This window comes from Cyphellophora attinorum, assembly GCF_001299255.1.
Source record: "Cyphellophora attinorum strain CBS 131958 chromosome Unknown Contig3, whole genome shotgun sequence".
NCBI lineage: Eukaryota > Fungi > Ascomycota > Eurotiomycetes > Chaetothyriales > Cyphellophoraceae > Cyphellophora > Cyphellophora attinorum.
This window is the reverse complement of record NW_017253231.1, coordinates 1,215,497-1,233,689: the sequence shown is the minus strand read 5'-3', so window position 1 is coordinate 1,233,689 and position 18,193 is coordinate 1,215,497. Positions and strand designations below refer to the sequence as shown.

At 52.5% G+C, this 18,193-nt stretch overlaps 4 protein-coding genes across 4 annotated transcripts; 1 reads left to right on the top strand and 3 right to left on the bottom strand.

The window, feature by feature from the left end:
• Window positions 1–606: 606 nt before the first annotated feature.
• On the bottom strand, window positions 607–2,568 carry AB675_8733 (ATP-dependent RNA helicase ded1; the record flags this gene model as incomplete). Its single annotated transcript, XM_018149205.1, has 7 exons — window positions 607–833; window positions 899–1,223; window positions 1,276–1,427; window positions 1,477–1,920; window positions 1,968–2,103; window positions 2,149–2,206; window positions 2,237–2,568. The coding sequence occupies 7 exons, from the start codon at window positions 2,566–2,568 to the stop codon at window positions 607–609; spliced, it is 1,674 nt and encodes a 557-aa protein (XP_018004630.1).
• A 4,098-nt stretch (window positions 2,569–6,666) lies between these two features.
• AB675_8732 (uncharacterized protein) lies at window positions 6,667–8,610 on the top strand (the record flags this gene model as incomplete). Its single annotated transcript, XM_018149204.1, has 3 exons — window positions 6,667–7,375; window positions 7,411–7,462; window positions 7,515–8,610. 3 exons carry the CDS (start codon window positions 6,667–6,669, stop codon window positions 8,608–8,610), a joined length of 1,857 nt encoding a protein of 618 aa, XP_018004710.1.
• Window positions 8,611–9,446: 836 nt separating this feature from the next.
• AB675_8731 (uncharacterized protein) lies at window positions 9,447–13,385 on the bottom strand (the record flags this gene model as incomplete). The annotated part of the gene is made up of 1 exon (XM_018149203.1): window positions 9,447–13,385. One exon carries the CDS (start codon window positions 13,383–13,385, stop codon window positions 9,447–9,449), a length of 3,939 nt encoding a protein of 1,312 aa, XP_018004181.1.
• A 3,242-nt stretch (window positions 13,386–16,627) lies between these two features.
• AB675_8730 (uncharacterized protein) lies at window positions 16,628–17,268 on the bottom strand (the record flags this gene model as incomplete). The annotated part of the gene is made up of 2 exons (XM_018149202.1): window positions 16,628–16,938; window positions 17,016–17,268. 2 exons carry the CDS (start codon window positions 17,266–17,268, stop codon window positions 16,628–16,630), a joined length of 564 nt encoding a protein of 187 aa, XP_018004252.1.
• Window positions 17,269–18,193: the final 925 nt, after the last annotated feature.

Sequence of the window (18,193 nt, the reverse complement as noted above, 5' to 3'; positions counted from 1 at the left end):
AATGCGTGGAACTCACCTCGGAGGACTACCCTGTTGCCATCGACAGCGCGGTTTGTCCCATCGCGACAGGCCTACTGGCAAGCACAGTAGAGGACTTGATGTTTACGATCAGGCCATCGAAGATAGCACTTGCAGTAGAGAAAACCTAGGAAGCCCTCGAAACGAAGAAGGTGACAAGCTGCTGACATCAATTGTCTTGTGCTAGCGACTGTTGACAGCTCATTTGACGATGGCGCCAGCGACAATCACATCAGAGATGGCTGGAATGGCGTTCAAGTCTGAATTCTATCGACAAATCTCGAAGACAAGATGATGCGGCAGCTTCTTGAATGTCACTGTTATCGCCCATTACGTCCCATTTGATTCCCCAGTGTGAATTGAATGCAGGTCCCTGAGCGACTGGTCAGGTCGTAGACCGTGTCAGCTTCGCCGAAACCTCGAGTGAGCAAATGGCGTCACGAGATTGAGACAAGAGTCAATGCCTGGTCCTCAGACCGGACCATTGCCTGCTGCCTCGTGCGTGCAACTCGCCGAATCGACTCGTGCATTGTCTTGGTTGTGCTCCTGTGCGGAGAGATTGTGGTGAATACATCGCCGTAGAAGAATCTACCACGAGTCACCACCACCATCCTGTGCACCCTCATCATCATCCTCAGCACCTGAATCGTCCTCGAAATCCACCTTCTTGTCTTCTGGGACGCGTTCGGCGAAGAAGTCTGGGATCGGCTGACCGGTCTCGAGTAAGATCTTGACAAGGTAGTCGGCCATTCCCTCATCCTTGTCGTTGTAGAAGGAAGTAGCCAGACCAACATTACCAATGCGAGCAGTACGGCCTACTCAGAAGTTAGCAACAGTGGCAGGGAGACACTCGTCGCACTTACCGATACGGTGGATATACTCATCTTCGCATCATAGTCGATGGACGGAAGATCGAAATTGATGACATGCATGACGTTGCGGATGTCGAGACCTCGAGCAGAGACACCGGTGGTGACCATGATTGGAGCTCTTCCAGACTTGAAGGCACGGATGGCGTCCTCACGCTCGCGCTGAGTGCGATCAGAGTGGATAGACGTTGAGGGGAGACCGAGGTTGAAGAGGTAGTCGTCCACGAAGTCGGCAGTCTTCTTCGAGCGAACGAAGACCAGGGTACGAGAGGGCGGCATCGAGATGAGGAGATCATACAAGGCCTTCTGCTTTTCGTTGTTCTCCACCCAGATGACCTTGTATAATGTCAGCAAAGGAAAGGACAAGGACAAGTACACGGAGACGTACGTTCTGCTGGACGTTGATGTGGGTGGAACCTGCACGGCCAATGCGGATACGGATGTGGTCGCCGGAGAGGTACTTCTTCGCCAGCTTGCGCATTCTCTTGTTGAAGGTGGCAGAGAACAGCATGTAACGGTGGTTGCCGTCCTCATTGGTGTCTTGGACAAGTTAGTCGTGTTAGAACCTAATGAGGCTGGTCAGACTTACCACCACCAGCCATGATCTTCGACATTTCTTTCTCCCAGTCGTCGTGAAGCATCTCGTCAGCTTCATCGATGATGGTGAATCGCAGGCGGTTGAGCGACAGCAGGTTGGGGTGATTGCTCATGAAGTCAATCAACCGACCCGGGGTAGCAACCAGGATGTCACAGCCCTTGCGCAGCTCATCCATCTGCTCACGCTTTGGACCGCCACCGTAAGCAACACAAGGTCGCAGCATGGAGCGGTAACACAGACGACGGGACTCATCGAAGATCTGGCAGCAAAGCTCACGAGTGGGAGCCACCACAAGGATCAGCGGCTCAGCACGAACCATGTCGGTGTCAGGGTTGAAGCCGTTGGCGAGGTTTGGACGAGGCGCGGCCAGCTTCTTCACCTTACCCATCAGCTTTGAAAGAGCGGGGATGAGGTAGGCGGCGGTCTTGCCAGAACCTGCGATGTGTAAGTCTTTGTGATATGATATTTCAATCTTGCCTCACCAGTCTGCGCGGTGCCGATGACGTCGTAACCCTTGCCGATGGCTGGGATGGTGTACGCTTGAATCGGAGTTGGAGTGTCGTAACCGGAGAGCTTGATGTTCTCAACAATCACGGGATGCAAGCCAGCGTTGTCGAACTACAGCGTCAGTACAGGGAACAGATCTCAGGAAGCTTGGCTCACGTCGCGGATAGGAGCAGGGCGCTCGACGGCCTCGGCGATGACCTTGATGGAGGTCAAGCTGGTAATTGTTAGCCATGATGGTACCAACTTGAGTGACGACACTTGCTTCTCGAACAAGTTGCCCTTCACCGGCTTCAGGTCTGGGTTGAACAATTGTGCTTCAAGCTCTGTGATCTTGGGACCGACATCGCCGAATTCCTCGCTCCACTCGTACTTCTGGGCAGAGTGCATCCATGCCTCCTCGACAAATGGGACCTCGTTTGACTGAGCTTCAGTGCCATTCTCAGCGGGATAGTTGCTTGGCTCCGGGGCAGACCAGCCCTTTTCGCGAGCACGATCGTAGGCTTCTTGATCCTTGGGAGGACCGTCAGTGGTGGGGAGCGCTTCGGCCATGTCCTCGGTTTTGACAAAGTCAGTCATGGTGACTTGACCTGGGATCTGTTCAAGAAGCTTGTGTCAGACAAGGGAATAATGCAGGAGATGTGTGAGGATGAAGTGCAAAGAGAGCGGAGGTGAAGATGACAGAATTTGTTGGGAGCGGAGTTAATGATAACAAGAAATGACTTGTGGCAGTGAGTATGGAAGGTGTCGGTGCCTTGCGTCACTTCTGACAGAAGTTGAGTGGGCAATCAGAGGCTTTGTCAAGCTGAGCTCAGGACTGAGTCGAATCTTGAGAATGCGCAACCTGTGATGGCATAAATTATGAGGGCATTGGAGAGACGACGAAGAGCAAGCCTGATGTCGACACGAGTTTCGTTGAGGTTGCAGCAGATTCGAAACATGACAAGGAAATTCGTGATAGGATGACAGACAAGAAATAAACGTACCTTTTGAACTTGCGCAAGTGATTGGAATGTCGCAACGTGCAACGTAAGCAGCCTGGATGCTATCGAGAGAGATGCCTCGCAGCGAGATAGAGACAAGCAAAGTAAATTGTGTGTGGTCAGGAGAAAGGAATGAGGATGCGATGGAGAGAGATATTTGTAGTCGAGAAGGTGCGAGGCTGTCGGTTTTGCCAAGACAAATTCACTCCTTCCGTAGGCTGCAATGACTGCCACGCAACCACGATGACCCACAGTAGGTTCGAGAAGCCAGTAAGAGCAGGACTTGGGTTCGTTGAGTCAGGTCGCAGAGACGTCCGAGTCAGGAGTGAGGTGAGTTGAGCATGATTCGAGGACCTGAGCATTATCAACACCGGCGTGGGCGTCTTGAGGAGCTGCGCATCAACCATAGTCATGACGGTGAGATGGTTCGCCGTCCATGACACGTTTTACTGTCGGGGATATGAATTAGCTTCTAGCGCTTGGTCTCTTCCCTCCAGATGTGCCCAGCATTGATTGACATTTCTACAGGTCCAGTACCAGAGACCGAATCCCAGATTTCCAACACGCGTCCGTTTCATGGCTCTTGTGGTTTCCGTGTTGATACCGGAGCTTTTCATCCTTCTCGATCTCCCTCAGCCGTTACTCCGTGCTCAAGGCGTGTCTCCAGCAGTGACCAGGAAGCCAGACCGGACCACACTTATGCCGGTTGCACGCTCCTACATCATCAGACGACGACATACAACCAGAAGGGTTGAATCACCCGGGTGAAGAACAAATCGTCCACCATCGCCAGTCAATGCGAAAGCCGGCCATCTCATTGCTATGAGGGAGGCTTCACAAGCCGAGCCTCAAAGATAACCTGACAATTAAGTCTTTTTTGGTCAGCAGAGCCCGCCGGCATGTCTGCGACCGACGAAACAGCTTCTGAGAGCCCACACGTAGTCATCTCGTTGAGCTCGGTTTAGTCGTTGCTGCGGTCTACCAGACTTCAGTTGAAAACAAATCCTGCGGAAAGTACCTGGCCAAGAACGGCGCCACGGTCGTCCATACTGGTCCCTCCGCCGCGTTAGTGCCGGAATCGCAGGCGTTGCTCAAGTACGAACGTGTTGCATCCCCTCCAGGTTCTCCAGCTCGTTATAAGGACGCCAGCTAGCATGTCCGTGCCTAGCTCAATCTGGACTGCCGGGTCCGCGTCGTTAAAGCCAAATGCTTCATAGACAGACAGTCGCGCCCTAAAGATGACTATCAGCGTTAGCAACTTCTACAAAGACTGATCCTGCCTGAGAAAGGTAAGTTTGGAGTCGATGCTCTGGTATAGTCACGTGAGTGACAAGGCAACAAGGCGATCGCTGAAAGTTGCAGCTCCCCCATGTGATCAGTCCAGAGCCTGCATCTCTGAAGCGGCAAGCATGGGGTGCATGCCGTCAGGGGCATCCAGTCATGTCAAGGGCTTTACTTCCGCAACACGCCGCTACGACCGATCGTCCTTGATGCCTTTCATGCTCTAGTTGTCAGATCTGTTTCCCTCGCTGGAAGCTCCCGACGATGGCCATCGAAGGACTCGGACCGGATTTCGTCTGTATGCGATGCTGCGTGTGGGCAATACCAGTGAGCCGTGGCCGGGAAGCTGGACAAGTACGATGCCGTCTCCGCAACGCGAGTCGCCTGTGCAACGAGGTCGATGGGCTTTCGCTAACTCGAACTCGACGCCCGTCGATGCAAAGCTTCCCTTGCTCAGGAAGGATCAGCCCCATTCTTGATTCACGCCAGATACGGCGCCGAAGTGGCGTATTTGGGCCAATAACATAGTAACTCAGGGATAGCCTGTTGTTTCACAGTGTCAATGAATGTATTTCAATGCCTGCAAAGCTAAGAGCCACGTGGGGCGTTGCGTCAATTTCAATGTTCTGCCAAGCCTGACACAATCTTCCCTGTTTTGCACTGCTTGTCCAGCTGAACACCTGGGCATCATCCTGAATCGTAGCAGCACTGAGCTGTCGCGCGACGGGTCGCATGTAAGGAGCTGTGAATTTGAAGCTGTCCCCAGGGCCGATCACAGAAAGTCCAGAATATGAGCCATGGCTGACTGCTTTTTCGTGTTGAAGAGCCAGAACCTGTCTCCAGCCTTTCAACTGCTGCCGTGGGCGGCACATGTCGTCTGTCACTTAGGACAGCCTCGACCGACGTCAGCCTCTTACGCCTTCTTTGCACCCCTATCGCTGACCTCATCACTTTCTGTAAGAAACCAGATGTCTTCCTCCAAGCCTACCGCAGGAGCTTCATTCTGTGCCAAATTTGTTGATGAGATTTCAACAGAGTTGACTTACAGTTCGAATCCATCCGCAATCAACAAACCAATACTTTCGCTCCTCCGCGAACACCTATGGACTGCGAGTTGTTGATGCTACTACGTCTCACGTCTTCGCCCTGTCCCCCAGGTGTGGCCACGTGGCCCCGTACGCATTCCTTGCTGGGCTGATATCGACAATGGGAGCGAGGACGATGCCTGACGAGCATCATGTTGAAGTAATCGCAGATGTCATCAAGCAGACTCACCCTGCTCAACGCCAATGCTGCTCGACTACTGCATGCTGACGATCCCGTCGTGCTTGGCGTCAATGCTATTTTCAGTGTTCAGTCAAATGCTTGACAATGGATGAGGCTGTATAGCACAGATTGGGACCAGGCAAGATGGGATACTGCGACAAGAAGTTCCCTATTGTCTCAAAGCCAACTGTGGACCTGGTAAGCTTCGTATTGCGGCTCTTCAACATACACTGTAGCAGCTGCGCTGTGAGGCCAACAACCATTGGCTTTTGGTCAAGTCCGTCAATGAGAATCTAGCATTTGCTTCCCAGAGAGGAAGAATTGACGAGTCACAGGCAGCAAGGACCAAATTTGTTCCTGTCAGCGATAGAGGAGCTGAAGGCGCCTGCATTCGGGGCACAATCCCGCCTTCCTGGTTCGGGACTGATGAGGCTCACGAAAAGCATGAATCGCATCTGTCGAAGGCGTCAAACCCGGTGTTACCGCAGGACGCAATTCTCACATTCGCACGTATGGCTGCACAGTTCAGTTGATTCGCCTCTGCTCTCATGTGCGTTACGGCTTCGCGCCTCCGAAGATGCGGCTTGGATCCGCGGAGCGGACCCGTCAAGGGGTGGCGGAGCAGCACCGGAAGGAAGCCACAGTTGGCGCCGAGCCCGGAGCACGCTTAAACGGTGGGATTAAGGTGCTCCGACTGGTACTGAGCATGTTTTAGGTTACGACGAGGGTGGAAAGGTACCGTATGCTTTCAAGGTACTCCTTGGCATTCACAGCGGAAAACGCACAATTGTCCTCATATGTTTTAGTAATGTTTTTCCACGAGCCGTCCACACTCACCATCACCATCAACGGCATCACTATTGCCATCACCGTCATCGTCTTTGATCAAGGCGTGGCTCAGGAGCCGCGACATTCTGGTTTCGCGACAGACTAGCACTACGGTCGTAATTAACGAGTACATCTGTGTTGAATCGGTCTCAGACGAGTCGAATTTTGCCAGGTTCCTGCAGACAGCTTCTGCCACGGTGAAAGGGCTGCCACCGATCTGAAGCCTACCCCGGCGGACTCAGGAATCCGCCTCTGAATCGTTATCTTTGGTGACCACAGCCAAGAGCGACTGCAGAAATAAGCACCACGGCTACCAGGCATGCCCACCAGAGAGACGATCTTCTCAATGGACCCGCCATATTTGCCTAACTTCAACATTGCAGACGAGGAGTGGCCGCCCTGGGAGTCCGAGTACGACTACTCGACAATGACGCCGGGCCGGCCCCCGTCTGTACTTAATGAGCCAGCATCAAACACTGGCCGTTCCCATCGGAGCGCCCACAACACCACACATCGAACCACGACGTACAGTACCACCGTGAGCTACAGCTCACAACAGGGAGCCCTCGCTGTGCCGGAAAACAGTCTACCACATTGCTGTATTCTTTCCTCTCCGCTGGGAATGGACGACGAAGGAAACTTTAGCCTTGAAAAAGCTCAATCAGACCTCCTGTGGCAATTGTCGCCTACAGCTGAGGGAGGAAATGAGTTTCCCTTCGGTGCACAGGGCAATGTCGTCCCGGCAGTTGCAGAGGACATTGAGTCGGAAGCATTTGCAAAGATTGATCGCTTACACACACGCGTGGCGAGCAGACTACTTGACGAAGCACGAGAGCACAGGGACATCTGTGCGGCTAAGCTGGCGAGAGCGAAGGCAGCATCCACGACGATATGTTGTTGGTGCGGGAAGAGCCCTCAAGCACTTGGAATACAAGAGCGACATGGCAAATATGTGTGGATCAACCCTACCACGAAGATCTGGTACTGCTCTGAGAACTGTCTAAAAGCTCACTTAATATGTCACGACCGTTCGTGCCTTGATGAGGCTAACCACTCCAGGCAGGTGCGAACTCATCTGCCTCGAGCAGCATCCCAGGCACCGCCAGCAACGAGCCGTAAGTGCGCTTGGTGTGATCATACACAAGGAACACGTGAGACATCTAGCAGACCTTCGCTTTGTGGCGACTGCAAGGCGACCTGGTACTGCTCTGTCGAGTGCCTGACTCTCCACTGGCCAGAGCACAAGAAATCGTGCGCCGCACGGTTGCAGGGGGCTGCTATGGGAAGGACGCGCGTCCCAGACCCAACCGAGTCAACGACGCCAACCGTCGCCCCTTTGAAAAGGGGTCGAGGTCGTCCCCGGAAAATCAGACCGGACGAACATCAGCCATTCACCAACAGTCAGAACACGACAGGCGCATCAGCATCGAGCTCAGCGCAGAACCGGGTTCCTTTGAGGGAAATTCAAGGACAAGCAGCGATCGACCCGCTGGAACCAAGCAGTGCTCCTCCGAAGAGGGGCCCAGGTCGTCCTCGCAAGACGCCTATCCCGTCGGAAGTGCCCAGTCAGACCACAACATCACTTCCAGCGTCACCGCTCGGGTCTCGCCGACAGGGGGCGCGCGAGGGTGAATCGAACTGGGTAGAACCTGGAGCCTTAATAGATTCTCTATTGGCACAGAAGAAGAACTTGTTTCAACAGATCGAGCAGCTCACTCAGGCTAGGTCCTCTCGGCAAACATTAACGCCCGAGGAGCAGGGAAGAGTTCGACGACGAGCAGAACTTCAATGGCGATATTTTGCATCATTGTCTGATGATAGGAGAATCGCGCTGCTTCGCCAAGAAATCCGCATGCTACGGAATAGCTTGCGGAGACTCCAAGTCGACACTGTTGGTCATCAGCAAGGCCTGGGACGTCTCTCGAACGGTGGTCGAGATGATAACCAGCTCAACGTTTCTGCTCCTTCACACGGCATGACTAACTCCAATAGGGGCACTGGCGCTCAAGTACACAACCAGGTCAACCTTCGTGCGAATCAAAACGGCTTTGATCATGGGAACGGGGGCAATGGGCTTCAAGTGCTCAATCAGGTCAACATTCGTACTAATCACGACGGCCCGGGTAAAGGGAACGGGAGCACTAATCTTCGAGATCTCGACCAGTACATGACCAATTGGAACAGGGGCACTGGTACTCAAATTCCCAACCAGCTCCAAAATGATGTTGCTCCGTATGACGAGGGTGATATGTATGGGGACTGATAGGCAGTGCAACGGTCCGGCTCAAGCCACAAACGTTGGATAGTGTCTTCATAGGTTGGTCACTAAAGAATATCTAGCGGAACGATCGTCACGTCTAGATCCTTCTCAACATCTATCGAGACTGGTGCTACTAGCGTCGCGGCGGCCATCGCTGTGCCTGCGATCGGACAGGGGAGAGGCCTAGGGAGCCCGCTGAGGATTGACCATTTAAGCAAGTCGTGACTACAATTATAATTCTTCATGCGCGTCGATTGGATTTCCTCCTGGTCTTCTATAGTCGTTCTTTGTCTGCAACGGGCACAGGTCGAGCTTCATTCCTTCATACATGAAGGGTCACTTAAGCTGTGAGGTGGTCGTCAAAAAATCAAAAACAATCAACAAACGGGATTCGCTAATGGTCACCCACTTAACTACTAACCGTTCGGCGTGTGGCTTGAATTGCCTGAGCGGACGGGAAGGCTTATTTTCCACACCCTGTGGTCGATTGCGAGGGAAAACATTTCTTACACAATATATATATCACAACAATATCTTGTTTGTTCTTAGGTGTTTGGTCCTGGGCTGCTCCAGGCCCGTACTGACATCTAACTATCACACTTCACTCCTACATTATGTGCGTATCTGCGAATCTTCGTAATGGTTTATGCACTCATTTCGTTCGCATCGTACCTCGTTATGGGAATACTACACGCCACGACGGGTAAGCGTGCCCCTGCGGTTTAGGGATACCCCGTAAGCAGCATCAGGTAATGTCACCACGGCGCTGACTTTTGCGGAAACTCCGCAGCAAGACACAACAGGACTACCGGCCTCTTCGACATTATGGGTCCCCTGATCTAATTCCGACACGGGCACTGCACGTCCTCATACCTCAAGGTAATAGGATAACTCTTTGTCCACCCTGCCATACCCCACACGGGCAAGTAAGGCTGCTGGCTTTTATCCGAATAATACCAATCCTGCTCGGTATTCACCTCGCCCGCACTCCAAGTACACACTCCCATCCCACAACAAGTAATGGTCTTAGCCACACAGTCCTTCGTACACTTGGCATGCCTGTACCCACTATACGGACCCGTCACCCCACGGTCGAGAACCACCCACGCGCCCAACGCGTAATTCTCCGTCACAGCCCACGGCTGGTCTGATTCCAGTGCGTAGAGGGAACCGTCGGAGGCGAGGTACCATTCGGTGAACTTATACCACTGATCGGTGCCGAATTGGAAATTGGAGTCGGCGCCGTCTTCGTATGCCATAGGCCAGCCTGTGCCAAACTGTGGTGGGCCGGAGCCGTATATTCGGAGGCAGCTTTCGCTTGTTTGGAGAGGGCAGGCGGTCGCGACTGTGCTGGTCGCTACACCGGGGTTTGTTACGGTGACGGTGGCTACGACCAGGGACTCGTACATGGCGTCAGTTTCGGTTGAGACGGGACCTTTGGCGTTAACGATGTCGGTCTGCGTCGATGTGACTGTGCCGGATGTGCTGGTTATGGTGGCAGTATAGGTAGTAGTGATGGCTCCGGTGGCGATCTGGCTGCAGGCATAGGAGATCTTTGCTGGAGACCACCCGGAGACTAGGGTGGGAGTTGGCACCGCCGCACGTCCTTGGAGCAGCGGCCTATTGTAGGGGAGGGCTCTTGGCTCAGCGATCTCGTTGGGAGCAGGGCTCGCCTCCGGTAAAGCATCCCGCTTCAGGTATTGGGTCGGGATGGCGTACGTTCCTGTGGTGTACACATACGACGTAGAGCTCAGAAGGACGGACGTAGAAGTCAAGGAAGTCCGGTAAGTTGGGAAGATTGTGATGACCGGAGTGCTCGTTACTGTGCTTGTAGTTGTAGTGGTGGCGGTGCTTGGAACGAACTGGGTACTCGTGCTGATTGTGGATGATGTTGACGGCTTGTAGTTGATATAAGATGTGCAGAAAGCGCCACCAACGCTGGAGAGTGCCAAAATGTCGCCAGTGTCAGGGAGCGCGTTTGGAACGGCAAAACAGCGCGTTTGTCCGGCCGTCTGACTAGAGTACAGACTATTCGGAGCTCCATTATTCACAGCGATGGTGTTGTTGGTGCTTACGTAGGACTTAACTGCGAGGTTGTTTGCTGGACAGACACCTGCAGTTGTTGAGTACTGAGAACTCATCCCGACTGTATTCTGGATCGTCTGAGAGGTCGCCACAGAGATTTGGCCCATGATATTGACTGACATTGATACAAGGGCTTGCATCGTCAGTGACATCGACACTTTTGAGCCGGTGGAGAAAACGGGATAGATGAAAGTTGGCACTGGCGAGAAGTCGGTTGGATCTTTGACAGAAGCTGAACCAGCGCTCAACGCGTTCAAGTTAGCCGTTGCATTTGCGACATGGAGGTGGGCTCCCGCTGTGAAGTTGACCGCCGAGTCCGTCGACCAGGAATAAGCAATACTATAGATCATAGACGGAGTGACTGAGAAGATTCCGGGAACGCCAATACCGTCGAAACTGTCTGCGTTGAAAATGTAGTTGAAGTTGCTCGTCCAAGGCCCATTAGAATTAACATTGATAACATGATCGGCGTCCCAACTAATGCCGGCGTTGATGTTAGCTTTCTGTATTTCTTTCGACGTCAAGTTGACAGTGATGGCGCCGTCGAATTGAATGAGGTTGACCGCCATATTACAGTTGACGCAGGTCATCTGACTTCCATCTCGTGCAAAGCCAAGAGGGTAGCTCGATAGCGATGGATAGGTGATCGTCCAGGAATTGAGAAATGAATATATCGTTGACGGTGGCGGATAGTAAATGTAGTAGGAAGTCGTCGTATAATATGTTACTGTCTGATCGCAGTGCTTTACTAAGCAGTCGATGGCTTGACCTGCTTGATATGCATCGTGACCTTGGCATACACCATCGTATAGCTCGCCGACGTCGCCAAACAAATCTGCAAAGCCAGTCACAGTATCGTCGCAAGCATAGTCCCATCCATCTGGATCATCTGTGCCACTTGCGGACCCATAATTAGGACCTTTTTCTTCGTGCTCATGTTCTCCGCCCTTATGTTTCCGCTTGACGATTCGTTTCGGCGGAGTAGTCCATGGCATTCGTTTAATGGTCCTCCTTGTCTTGGTCTGTGTTGCTGACACCGGAGCAGAGCTGTTCAGGCAAGTGCCAGAGAGTGCCGCGGCAGCTTGAACGGCACTAGCGTTTGCAGCAGGTAGCCCAGCATCGGCCAAGGCGGCCTGTAGCTCAGCTTGCGCTGCCAAATCTGATGGATCAAATGGGTCGGGTGTTACGATGGCTGGGGCAGTCTGCATCGGAACTGAGGCTAAGATATTGCCGCTTGCATCATACTTCATGAGTGGTTTGAGAGCGTCCATAATCGATTTCACCTCTGGTGACAGACTCGAACTGGTTGGCGGCGTGAAACTTGTAGGTGTGGGCGTTGCTGTCGCGTTATTACCTGCCACGCACGTGGATGTTACAGTCGTGGCGTTGTTGACAATTGTCCCGAAACCGATGTTCATTTCCGTTGCCACTGATGTAAGATTGACTTCGAGTACGTCAAGACCTACCACAAGATCCAAAGGAAACGGTGTGACTTTGGACACATAGTACACACCTCGTTGTGACTGGTCGTTGCACCCCGGAAAGTACGTGATAACAAGAAATCCGGAGCTAGGCCAGGAAGTAGCCACTTTGTACGATGTCTCATCAGTCAGACTGACTTCCATGTTTGGTCCACAGGAAACATAGTCAATATAGTCGGAGTCCTCCAGGACTACAGTCGGCAGATTCATGGAGAAGCTCAGAGCGAGCAGCCTTAGCGTATTTGGGTCGACATATGTCAAAGTGACCTGATTTTTGGGGCTGAGAACGGAATAGTCGTCGCGGTTGATCTGATTAGCGGCCGGGTAGAAAGAAGTTGTGTTGACAGCACATGCCGTGGAAGTCGGTAAAGAGGCCGTGGTCCGGCTTGCGACTGTCGAATTGGTCGTATTTCCATACAGCGCCGTGGGTAAAGGCCCGGCACTCGTAGTTGTGGCGGCTGCAGCCATGAATCGAGCGTTCCATACCCAGGCCTTTGTATCGGCAGGTCCCACGGAAGACTTCAGATAGCATGAAGGGGTGACATAAGACACATCAACACAACCCTCGGCCGCATCACAAGCTTCCAAGCAGAGCTCGAATGTCGAGGTCGTTGTCGAGGACATGTCGCCAGCAAGGTAGTCAACTCCACACAGAATCTCGTACACGCGCTGCCCAGCGGTGGTGTACGTGGTTCTGTTGACATTCAGGTCGTTACAAGACAGCGACGAGGCTTTGGAGTTCGCCTTGGCTGACTTGATTACTTGCGCCGTCCAAACATAAGATAGGGCCGATGGAGTGCTGAGCATTGACTTCATGTAACACGCGCCGTCAACATATGACACGTCTATACAGGCGTCCTTTGTCTCACATGCCTCGATGCATTGTTCAAAATTAGAGGTCTGGATACTGGCAAGATCCCCACCGTAATGATCCAAACCACACAGAATCCGATATGTGCTTCCGGTAGATGCAGTGAAGGTCGTTCCATTAGTGCTAGGGTTGTTGCAGGAGAGTGTGACTGGGGAGGCAGTGCTGGCTGCGGCGCTATGTTTTCGAGCACTCCAAACATTTGGGTTTGATAAAGCCGGTGTGAGGGTCTGTTTGAGATAGCAGTCCTGGCCTGCTTCGACGTAGGCAACATCAACACAGCCGGTTGTGTTGTCACATGTGTCGATACATTGCTGAAAGGTGACCCCGTTCATAGAGCTCATATCGCCGCCGAAGAAGTCAGTGCTGCAAAGAATGTCGTACGCACCCCCTGCGGAGGCAGTATATGAGGTTCCATTACTTTGATTATTATCGCAGGTCAAAGACTGAGTAGAAGCAAGATGGAAAATAGCGAAAGAGACAAAAAGAGTGGCTTGAAACATTGTTCCAGTACGTCAAACGAGTGTGTTGAGACCCAACGGCAACGAAGGAATGCTGGTAGCGGTCTCTGCTCTCGCGGGGAGGGCGCCATGTCGGGCGTTGTGTAGTTAATGTACCCAGGTACTCTGCAATAGCTGCAGTGCCCTTGAGCGCGAGGTACACCCGTCAGTATCGGTGCTGCCGACATCTCGAAGGGTCTGTGGAGCCACGTGGGAGCGTTGGAGGTTGAAGTCCAATTTTATATGAGTCCAAGTGGGTAGGGTTAATGGTAATAGTGCTTAATGAAGCTTGGTCTGCGCAGTGCAAAGCTTGAAAAGGCTTGTCGGTAAGCCTCGTTTGCGCCATATGGCGGCTCGGGCCCGTTCGAAGAGCCAGACTCCCAGAAAGAGACATGAAGACAGAGTGGACGTGCTCCCGGAGCTGAGTCGCTCAAGCCACGGGCTTGGTTCAGGTTGGAACTAAGTTCAGCCCCTCATACAAAATAACCTTTCTTGCGAAGATTGCTTCGACGAGCCTCACGTTCTCGGCTTCAGGGGCCAAGGTGGCATGATTCAGCCGTCTCGGACTCTGGGAGCTTTCAGAGTATCTAAGTAAACTAGATCTTTTCCGCAGCACTGTTTCGACCGATCGACATGTCTAAGCGACTAGAAGCATCTTATGGTCAAGGAGATACTATAGTCCCAGGATCTGGAAGTGGGTAATATTCCCGACACCGGTTGACATGTTCTAATTCTCGGCGCTTGATATTCGGTCAGCGGTACATCATTCTTGACAGACCATCTTGCTGGAATTCTAACTTGATCGGACGTGCGACATATACTGTATTGCTTTATCAGTCATTACCCTCTATCAAATGTTCACCTCTGTTAGGGACTGGCCTCTATCAACCGTTGACCTCTAACTTGGACAGTCACAGACCCACCCGATGCATCCAGTACACAGTCTCCATACCCGATTCCTTCCCAACTGTCCTGACTTTATCTCACAGCATTGCTCCTTGACTATCAGACAGCTTTCCAACATTCGACCACGCGCACCATATCTACTTCTCCGCTTGAGGTGTCGGACCAGACTTCTCATTCTCCTTTCCACGATTCTCCCGTTCACGCCGATTGCACGGACGACAGGGCCCCACAAGTTCGGGTTCCGGAGTTGTCGCAGTGCAGCTTACATTATGTCGTTGGCTGTAAGAATTCTTCGAAATGTAACGGCAGCTGCGTTGGCGAGTTGTCATGAGGCGGTTGCACTTGCGGCAGTGAACACGAGTGCGGCACATGTTGACGATTGATCGATGTTGTGGCGATTGCCGAGGGTTAAGGCTCTTATTGCTCGCTTCGTATTCTGGTTGGAGATGAGGTGTGACTATGGCTGAGTGCGATGGCTGATCGGAAGATGTTGCTTAGCTCGAGTATTGCAGTCAGTGGAGGCGGAAGAAGGACGGCTATATACCACTCGACCCTCCATCGAGACGACCTTGCGGATCTTGTATGGCTTTGCGGTTTCAGGCAGAGTAGACACAATTCTTTGTCTCCAGTGTGAGACTGCTCAGTCAGTCCTCAACAAGAACCTCTCGGTAAGACCTGTGTCCCCAGACCCATCCAGAGTCCAGATTCAATCTATCATCTGGTGGTTGTGTGTGTTGATAGGACAGTCTTACAAGAGCCGCAGGATACAACATGTCTTGCAGATTCTTTGTTCACTGTCTGAACCCCTGCTCGGGCCTGTCCCGATACATGTCACTAGGAAGGAATGCCCTCCTGTCCGAGACCACTCTCGGGCTGTCTCAGCGCCAGGATCTCGACAGGCAACGTACCCAGGAACATATCGAGTTCGCCTCGCGACCACACGTGCTTTGGACGTTGAATTGAGCCTGCAACAGACTGATGGGAGGGCTTTTCTCGTCATTTCCTTTTTGTCTTCCGTCTTAGACATATTGGCTGGTCTCGGTACCCTCGACCAAGTAAGCTCTCCGAAGCCACCAGATCAACTCCCCTCAAAGGCCCCCTCAAACAGATCCATCAACTCATCCAGCCCTGCACTCAAATTACACAGCTGGCTCTTCCCCGGACGCCCACTCTCCTCGTTCACAGCAACACCGACGCAGCTCCATCATAGTCCGACGTCCCACATTTACAGGTAGAGCTCGTTGGAGACACGCAAGATCAGTCCGGTCCGGCGTAATGACAGTATCCAAAGATGCCGCCACCCAGACCACGCTGCGCTTGATCTCAGCATACTTCAACGTCGGTCTGGATGGTTTAACCACTATTATCAGGAGTCGTTGTCATAGCATCGCCTTACCCCCGTCTCATCGCTTGCGTCAGTTCTATGACACTTGCTGATTTCCACCGCGTGGTTTCTGCTTCCAATCCCTTGCCTGCATCATCCTTCCAATCCCACCCACTCCTGCTCCGTATGAGACGTCCCGCCTGACTAATCCCCCACACGAATTATTTGCCGGGCTGGTAACACAATTCCCGCCTGTGTTCCCGAGGACGAAAACATCACAAACCTCGCCACTAGGGCAATCTGCATTCGTCGTGCATGAGGCGTGTGAGCCGCTGTCGTCATCACAAAATGCGGTCCCCGCCGCATCTACGTTGCAATAGCAGCCGTTGGTGCAGCCGACCTGAACGCCTCCGCCGGCGGTCGAAGGATTGCAGGCAAATGCGGATGCTGTGGCAAATCAGTGTGGTTGGCTTTCTGTTGGGTGCTTTCACTTTTGATTTGAAGTTGAAGGATCAGACGTGAGTTCTGGGGATTATACGTACTTGTTGATGTGGTTGTAGGCGAGGATGAAGGCAAAATGGAGGGAGTGGTAGATGGCGAGGTGGTAGTTGTGGTGATGGTCGTTGTGGTGGTGGTTGTTGTGGTGCTAGTGGTCGGAGCAACAGGACTGCTCGAGGTGCTTGAGGTGCTTGAGGTGCTTGAGGTGCTTGAGGTAGCAGATGTGGTGGAGGTGGTAGAGGAGGTGGAGGCGGTAGAGGTGGTGGAATCAATACTTGAGGGCGGAATTGTCGATGATACAGAAGAAGAGCTCACAACGGTTGTACTTGATATTGACGATAGTGTCGTGGGAGACGGACTACTCGACGTGGTAGTGGACGCGGTTGCAGTGGAAGCGACAGGATTGCTTGTGCTCGTAGAGGTGGGCGAGCTGGTGGAGGTAGTGGATTGAACAGTTGAAGAAGGAATTGTCGATGATATAGGAGAAGAGCTCACAACGGTCGTACTTGATATCGACGATTGTGTTGCGGAAGACGGACCACTCGATGTGGTAGTGAGAGCGGCTGCAGTCGTTGAGGGTGATCCTGGAAAAGTGGGAGAAGAAGAAAAAGAAGAAGAGGCTGAGGTTGCCGTCACAAAAGCTGATGTTGACGTGGTTGTTGTAGAACTCTGCGTCGAGTACAAGGACGAAGTGCTAGACGCACTGTTAGATGTGGACGTCGAGATTGCGCCCTCGGTGATTGAACTCTGGCTTGTGATAGTCGTGTAGAGGGCGGAGAGTATGATGACGTTTGTGGGTGCATTTGTGACTGTGACAAAATGCCCGTTGCGGAACGGGTCAATGACGGTATTAGAAGGGATCAGTTCGCTGTAGTACACTGGCTGCACAATCACAGTGACGACCGTGAGTATGACTATGGTGTCGCGACGTGCGAGTCCGCAAGGGTCCCTACACAGTGCTGCTATAGCAAAGAGAAGCTGCAATGCAAGCGACTTCATCTTGGAAGGTCGTGGTGAGACTGAGCCTTGCTGCTAAGGTGTACTTTACCTAGATTAAACACTCCTTAAGGCGGTCAAGACACTTCACTTATCCCTTACCCTGTGGAAATACACCCAAGCCACATGCTTCTGGAATTGCCGACCCATAACAACACTTCATCTGACTCTCGTCAGGAATCTCGCTGTTCCTATCTAACGCAAGAGGCGCAAGCCGGCAAGGAGACTCTAGGAAATGTTTTGATGACCGGGGCGAGCTGGGTGGAGGTGACCATTTGGGAGGAGCCGAGTCTTAGACAGGATACCAGTGCTCTGTACCTAGGTACCCGACATCGTGCTGTTTCTTTGAAAAGAAAAGGGAATACCTCGGTACATTGGTACTGAAGTAAATTCCGCTTGTATTGCTCAATGCTAGGATGAGAGTACTTACCTAAGTCGGTTGGCCTGTCTCTGGCCGGTCCTTCCCCGGGTAGCTTCGACAAACATATGGCTATAGTCATCCAAGACACAAGCCTTCCCCTTTCCGGACTGGTGGGAAACCGAGTCGAGTCGAGTCGTTGTTCTCGTAGTCCCACATCTCATGAAATGTAAAGGCTTCGAAGGATCCACACAACATTTCCCGTTACGCAATCTAAGTCAAAGGTCGTGACACTCTATCCGAGCACGAGGCTCATTTGTGCTCAAATGGTGGATGATCGGTACCATTCGACCGAGACCTAGATTTGAAGTTGCCATTCCTCCCAGCCTGTCACCAATGCCGAGAGATATCGATGAGGCGACTAGGCAAACCGCCAAGCCTCAATCCCAAAATTCAAGCTGAGATGTGCATAACTTCAGCCGTGCACTGCACGACAGATCGCTCTCCAACACGGGTTGGTCTCTGTGGTGACCATTGCTGCAACTCTTGTCTCTCATCGATTCGCAAGGT